The following is an 8,128-nucleotide window of genomic DNA, read 5'->3' on the forward strand; positions in this document are numbered from 1 at the left end:
AATTTTTGGTAATTATAGAAGAGATGGCTGACGAATGAATGTTAAATGACTGCCAATGAATGTTATTCATGCAATTTCTATTATACATAATTCTACTCCAAATAAATTATAACCTATACAGTGGAGTGTGTAGACAGTAACGCTCGAGTTTGGGGTGGCTACGCCATCCCGAACAAAAAAAAAATAACATTCTAGTTTGAGGCCTAATCGCCTAGAAGTTAGCCTAGGCAGTGTCCGCTTGGAATATTCCTAATCCATGAAAACAGTGGGGTGTGAGAATAATTTTTTTAGAAGCAGTAAAAGCCCATTTGGAATTTATAGTGTGAGGATAGTATTTCTAATTCCGCGTAAGATTCAGACTAATCTCCATAATCATCAACTTTAACGCTTAATATTTCGATTTATGGGACAGAGTGATTCTTTTTTGCTATATTTGTTCATTTCGTGCAAAAATGCATCGAATGAGCATAATTTCATTAAAATTGGTGAAATCAGCCGTTTCCTTCACAATTACCTAATTTTTATATAGATATTGACAAGATGGTAACCTGTGCAGCAGTTGGTTGTAAGAATTCATCTAACAAAGGTGTTAAAATGAATTGTTTTCCAAAAAATGCTTATCGCCGAAACGTATGGATAAGAAATGCCAAATTGGAAAATAAAATATTAAACCGTTCTGCAGCATTATGTGAGGTATTTTATTTATATTTTTTTTTATTTATATATTTTTATTTATACAGTTATATATTTAATTTTATATTTTATTTTTAAATATTTGCTAAACTTATATATTTTATATTTATATTTTACTTTTGAATATGTGTACAACTTTATACTTATTATATTTTAAATTTATTTTTGTGTATTATATTATTATTATATTTTTTCTTTAAATAGTAAAATTACTTCCTTATTTTTAAGTTTCATTTTACCTCAAATATGTGGGAAAAGATACGAATTGATGGAACAAAAAAACTTAAATGTACAGCAGTTCCAACAATATTTGGAGAATTAGTAACTCAACAAAAAAACAAAAAAGCTAAAATTAATCGTAAGTTTAATTTTAACTTTGTACTATTTATTATTCTCTTAGTTTATATTAAAAATAATAAGAATGATATTTAAGTGTGTAATTATTATTAATAACATACAAAAAACAGGATATTGTAGTAATTCAAAGTAATAGTTAATTTTGTCATCATTGTAATTGTTACTAATTAAGATAATATTTATTTTTATTCAGAAAATACTAATTTAAATGGAATTAAACAATCTCAGATAATAATATCTAAGACAGATTATGATGGTACTGTTACAATATCTATAAATAATCCGAAAGAAGATCAATGTAAATCAGACAATTTTCTATCTGATATTGAAGAAGAAAAAGCAGTAACTCATGAAATAAGCAAAAAATCTGCCGAAGAAGAAATAGCAGAATCATGTAGTGATAAAAACATTATGCAAGGCGACACATTGGTTTCAAAACAGGAACGTAGTTTAGATAAACAAAATTTATTGTATATGGAAAAAATCAAGAAATTAGAAAAGCTTCTTCGGAAGTCAGAATCACTAAGAATGACTATGGAAAAGAGATATAAACGTTTGCAAAACCAATATAAAAACAGAATTAAGGAATTAGAAAAAAAAGTATGCATTATCAAATAGTTTCCTACAGTTATTCGACAACTTTTTCATGAAGATCAGATACTCTTAAACAAAAAACATTGATGTAATGTAATGTTAGTCAATATCACTTTTTGCGTGTAGCCTATCAGGATATAAAGAACTTTTGCTTCAAAGCTTTCCATTCCATCTATTAGAACATTAAATAGAAAAGTTAAAATTCCAAAGTGGAATATTGCATGAAATTTATCAATTTTTAAATATAAAAGTTTCACAATTTAGTAATAGTACAGTAGCAGGTTGCCACTGAATCACTATTCTCACTTTACTCACTATTTTCGAGAAGAAGGCTCACTTTTGTTTACTTTTTCAGTAAAAACTCACTATTTTCGATAAAATTATATTACTTCTGTATTTGCTATAATTTCTTTTTAATAAGTTACACACTTTTAAAAATTTTTGCTGCATGTTTTCATTCCTTTTCTGAGTTGAATAATTTGAATCTCATGTCATATATGATGGTGAGATTTTTTTTTACTGATTATTTAAGGAAATTTTTATTTAAGCATTTCATTATAATTTACAGTTATTCCAATCCACATAAATTAAATTTATTGTCAACTTATTGAGCGCTAGTCATGAAAAGTGTTATCATATGTACTTTTGCTATATAAGGTAATAGCTTTGTCAGTACGAAAAATTTATTAGAATGTGATATTACTTGTATAAATGCGTAAAACTTATTACGATATTATACCAAATTATATTGGATTGGAGAAAAAGTTCTGTGGAATTTTGTTAGTTTACAATTATATACAGAATATATTTGTTGCAAAATTTTCAACTATCTGACGTGAAAGCTTAAAATTTTTTTAAAAGTTTGTTTTTGAAAAAATAAAAATAGTTTCTATGACTTTTTGTTACCAAGTTATACACGGATTAAATAAAAAAATATTCTGATTTTGATTGCTCATAACTCTGTTAAAAATCATTGCATTGTAATAAAACGGAAAAGTTATTATATATGTTAAAGCTGAAACTTTGCTCTATCAAATAATACCATGCTAATTTTTTAAATGTAAAATATATAGAAATTTGAATTATAAAGATGTGATATTACTATTGATATTACTTATGACTATTGTGCAATGGCTATAAGGATAGCAATATCATATTTTTAGTTCAAATTTATCTATCTTATTTTTTAAATTGATAATTATATCACTCAATACATTTTAGCTTCAAAAATCTTTTTTTTTTAATTGCAGATTTTATATGAGCAATCAAAGTCAGAATACTCCTTTTTACTTAACTCGCGAATAACTCAAGAATAAAAAATCGTAGAAACATTTCTTAAAAACGATTTTGTAAGGAAAACTTCAAACTTTTACAATATAGATAGTCGAAAATTTTCGCAAATTTTTTTTGACATGTAACAGACCTATTGAGAAGAAAAATTTTTTTTTTTTCAGCTCGTTAGTTTTCTATATATAAAAATTACAAAACTCACATAAATTCAAAAAATATAGTCACTATTCAAAAATAGATTTCAAGAATTTCAGAATTATTTTTAAATTTAAATTTTGTTTATTTTTAACGAAGATATTGTATAATTTTGCGCTAACAAAATACCATAGAATTTTTCCTTTAACCTAATATTAAGAGAAAATTATACCAGAAAGTTTTAAATATGTTCTAATTTTACGATTATAAAAGATTTAATAAACTTAATAAACTAGACTTAAAAAAGACTTAATAAACTAGAATCTTAATAAACTAGATACTTATATTAAATAATAATGTATTTAATTTGAAAATAATAACTTTGTTTCCTAAGTTGTTTCAGTTTCTAAATTTAGATGCTATTGTTAATAGAAATTTGTCATTTTCTCTGCCGAACTCTGCCGAACTCTGTTGAAACATGTATTCTTAACGATAATGTTTCTAAAATTCAAAAATGTCTTTAGATTTAATGGAATATTAAATGCAAGTATCATTAGCAATCAAGTATCATAATCAAATCTAAAACAAACTAGCTTGTTGCTCAACGTTTAAAAAAATTCTTTTCTCTCATTATTTCGAATGTACAACTCACTAGTCTCAGTTTTTTGGGAGCACTGAGCTGGCGGCAAGCCGGGTACAGTACAGATAAAGACTTTGTGTTATTTTAGATGAAATAACTCAAGGATCAGTATACATATAAACAAATTATATAAATTATTTAAAAAATTGAAGAAATCGGATTATGTGTTCACGCCGTCATTTTAGATATGGGTGCTTCAAATTAGGCTTTGTGGAGAGCATTTAATATTCAAGCATCAAAATGTTCAACAATATAAAATAAATGCATTCCATGAGATCAAAAGAGGATTGCTTTTCTTTTTTCATGACTGTATGCATTCAAAAGTTTCAAACAAAGAATGTTTAATTATGAATTTAACATCTGATGGTTTATGAATTAAACCATCAGATAATTATATAAAAAAGTATAATTTATTAACAAATGTAAACACATGCTAAACATTACCAAGAATTATTTAATAAGCAAAAGAATTTCCTATTATCATTATGTTTAAAATTACGTGACAAATATTTTGATAAATCAAAGCATTTTCAAAAAATGCGTGTAAAAAGTGCTTATCAAGTTTTAAGTCATAAAATAAGTACAGCATTAGAATATTTAGCTTCTGAAGATTCAAAACCAGAATATATATCTATGTCATGGCTAACAAAATAAATGGCTCTGGTTAAAATTATTACTAACTAAATATTACTAACTAAAAATAGTTAGTAATAGAAATAATGAGGGGACTAAGTAAAAATAAATCTGAAAAATTTAAGTTAGTGAATTTTCTAAATGAATTTATCGAACTAATTTTATTGTTAACTTTTAGTAACAAAAATAATTAGAAATTATTTCAGAAAAGCATAATATTAAGTATAAAATCGATAACTAAATTATCATCATATTTGTTAAACAATAAAAATTATACAATAAATATGTTTTGATTGATAGATTTACGCAAGATTGCATCGAAAATTTATTTTCAGTATTCCCTGGTGAAAAAGTTTCGCTGAAATTATTCCACGTTTTGGAAAATTTGCTGAAATTTCGCTGAAATTATTCCACGTTTGAAAATTTGCTGAAATTTCATTGAAAGTGAATTTTTCAGCTAACATACTGAAAAATCACTGAAATACAATCGAAATTTCTCTGATATTTTCTGAAGTTTCTCTGAAATTCTTGTTGAAATTTGTCTGAAAATTTTGCTGATTTTTCATAATTTTGTCGAAAATGAATTTTTCAGCTAAAAATTGCTGAAATTAAATGGAAATTTTTTTGAAATGCTGAAATTTTGTTGAAAAGTGTTCCAAAACATAGAATAATTTTAACAATATTTTTCTACCTTGGTTACGTATGAAAAATTGTATATTAAATGCACTCCAATTAAAAAACAATTTAAAGTTAATCATCACTATTTCACATTATATGACAAAATCAACTAGTAATTAATGAAGATGATTGAGAACTTTTGAGAAAGTTTTTTTTATCTATTATTGAAACTAAAAGTAATGAATTATCACAATAAAATTAAAGCAATACCAATGAATTACCATAATTAAATCAAAACAATGACAATGAATTACAAATAAGACAAGTAACGAACTCTCGAGAATGTCAAAATGTAAAAACAAATAAATAGGCTAATGTATTATATGCGCGATTATTATTAGTACGAAAATAAAAGTGTTTATCGAAAAAATAAATAATTAATTACGCATAGACATTTCGAACCATTATCAGTATGTCTAAACATTTGATGATGGCTCGAAGAGCCGAAACGTCTAAATGTAATTATAGATTTTTTTCGATAATAAACGTTTTTATTTTCGCACTAATAACCGCGCATATAACTCTCATTAGCCTTTATTTGTTTTTATACAATGAATTACCACAATCAAATCAAAGCAATTCCTTAGGAAAAAATGTTTCAGTATACTGATTAATTCAGTAACTGATGATATTTCACCAATAATTGATGAACTATCATCAGTTACTAATTTAATCAGTATATTGAAACACTTTTTAAGGGATGACTTATCGCAATCAAATGTTGAAAGCAATGATTTACAACAATCAATGTTGAAAGTTAAGTTGAATAAAACAAATAAAAGAATTATCCTATTACGTGTTGAATTAAATATGTATTTTACATCACGTTGCTGGTCATATCGTTTCCGGTATAATTAAGACGTAGAAAATTTGTCGTAATTGCATTAAATATATCGGCAGTAAAATCAAATTGTAATAAATTAAGTAAATTTAGATATAACATAAATGATATACTTTTTTTTGCAAATAGCAAAACTTTCAGTTTTTTCATGAAATGGAAAAAATTTTTAGAAGATATAAAAATAATATTATATTAACTAATAATAATATTGATCTAAAACAATTATTTGAAGATAAGTTTAGCTATAATATATTTTATACTATACCAACATGTCGCAACATTAAACAAAAAAATATTAAACGATATGCTGTATTTAAAAATTATATATGAGGAGTAAGATGATGGCAGTCATGCATAATTATATTAAATAACTATATTATTATAAAAAACCAAAGAAAAAAGGGGCTATGAGCCAAAAATTATATAAAATAAAATAGACCGTCGAAATATAGAAGTTGAACAAAAATAAAAGAACAAATATATCGTTAAGTAAAAATTTAATCTAATATGCAGTAAACAAACATTCGATCACACTCGGATCATTTTCAAATGTTAAACATATATATTTATTACAGTAAAAATAAAACATAATAAATTTTCTATTTCGTTCTCTAAAACAGACGCTGATGAAAAACGAATATCATAATGTTCACAATTATAATATATATCGGAAAAAGAAACATATACATAATAATAATTATTTGCAGTCAATCATTGAAATGCTTATACTGTCAATAGTAGTAAAATGATAAGCTTAAATGTCCTTAGATTTGAGTAAAAACAGAATGCATGAAATAAATTCGGCCCTGTACATAAAATATTGTATAACTGAATTATGTCAACATAAGATTATATTATTATATTACTGATGTAATTGTATGCAATTACAGTATAATTTAGATGCATATTATTTTCTTATGATAAATGTTAATATTTATGTTAAAATAGTACAAATATTTAATAATTAGTTTGTGAAATATATTTGTGACTTTAATTATATTATAAAATTTAATTTTTTTTATTTGTGACATACACTGACTGCGTTCCATTTAACGCTCGTAACGCTCGCAAACGCTCATTTGTCCTTGTTTAACATTTGATAAACGATAAGAAAATGATTCCACGAGCATTGTGAGCATTAAATGGAATGCAATCACTGATATGCATTGATTATGTAATAAAGTTTATTTCAATAAAGTAAATTTTTATTAATATTTTGTGTATATTTTTACAAGTATTACGGATGTTTGAGAATACATCCTGGGAATTAAAATTCTTTTACAAAATATTTACAGACATAATTCTTTGAGTGATAGTAATAAATACAATCGGTACTTTTATTAAGATTGGGTACAAACTAGTTAGTAAGTTAAAACTTAAATATAAAGTTAATAACTTTTAACTTAATTTAGCTTATATCAAATGAAATTAAATTTCGACTTAATGTAATTACTTTAAAACTTTGATTTATTAACACTTTTCTTTTAAAATTAAAATTTGTTTTAGTTTCTTTAAACGTTAATATTTTTTTCTATAAAATCTTAAATATTAAAAAATTAGTTCAAAAAAAGCTAAGCATTTAGAAAACAGTATCAGCGCTTATATATCTATAAGATATGTCATTCTATTTTTGTTTTATGTCTGATCACTGATATTTGCAAATATTTATATAAATTCAGTTTTGAAAAAATTAATAAAAGTTTGCAAAAAAAATACATTGCTATATAAAAAATTATTTCTTTATTTTTTCATATAATTTATAAATAAAATATTAAATTTATTTAATAATTTATATCTAATGTTTATATCTATATTGTAATTTTTTTTATTTAAAGTAATCTAATTTTAAGAGGTCTAGTTATAGGGTAGGTCGAAAAAAAAATCAATTTTTTTTTATTATGTTTTCTTAAAGTATATAATCTTAATAATATTACCTCAAAATTTTAAAAGAATCGGTGCACTCATTCAAAAGTTGTGGGTATTTAGAGAGCGCTAGCTCAAGTCAGGAGCAATAGCGCTTCACAACTTTTCGCAGACGTCCTTGTGTCGCTCAAAATTCATGGTCACTTACATTCAAATACGTTAATATTAGTATTTTTTGAAACCTCTATTTGAAAATCAAAACTTTGAGACAGTTTATAGGCTTTCGAACGTTCAACGAAACAACAGTTGGGCAGTAGGTTGCGCGAGTGGAAAAAGAAAAATAAAAGACTTGGAGGCAAGGAAAAATTGATCGACAAATTAACTGTGTATTACGGCGATTCACA

The 8,128-nt window shown here is 24.6% G+C and overlaps 1 protein-coding gene across 1 annotated transcript; it reads left to right on the forward strand.

Moving 5' to 3' along the window:
- Positions 1–540: 540 nt before the first annotated feature.
- Positions 541–1,668, forward strand: LOC105618856 (THAP domain-containing protein 2-like). Its single transcript, XM_012200390.1, has 3 exons — positions 541–693; positions 922–1,051; positions 1,244–1,668. Exons 1-3 carry the CDS (start codon positions 541–543, stop codon positions 1,666–1,668), a joined length of 708 nt encoding a protein of 235 aa, XP_012055780.1.
- Positions 1,669–8,128: the final 6,460 nt, after the last annotated feature.

The sequence above is a fragment of the Atta cephalotes genome, assembly GCF_000143395.1.
Source record: "Atta cephalotes unplaced genomic scaffold scaffold00018, whole genome shotgun sequence".
In the NCBI taxonomy this organism is placed as follows: domain Eukaryota; kingdom Metazoa; phylum Arthropoda; class Insecta; order Hymenoptera; family Formicidae; genus Atta; species Atta cephalotes.

Bases quoted from the DNA above. Each gene is read 5' to 3' on its own strand.
- LOC105618856 (XM_012200390.1), top strand. From the start codon at position 541: ATGGTAACCTGTGCAGCAGTTGGTTGTAAGAATTCATCTAACAAAGGT. The intron at 694-921 runs GTATTTTATTTA...CTTATTTTTAAG, and splicing joins GTTCTGCAGCATTATGTGAG to TTTCATTTTACCTCAAATAT. The intron at 1,052-1,243 runs GTAAGTTTAATT...ATTTTTATTCAG, and splicing joins CAAAAAAGCTAAAATTAATC to AAAATACTAATTTAAATGGA.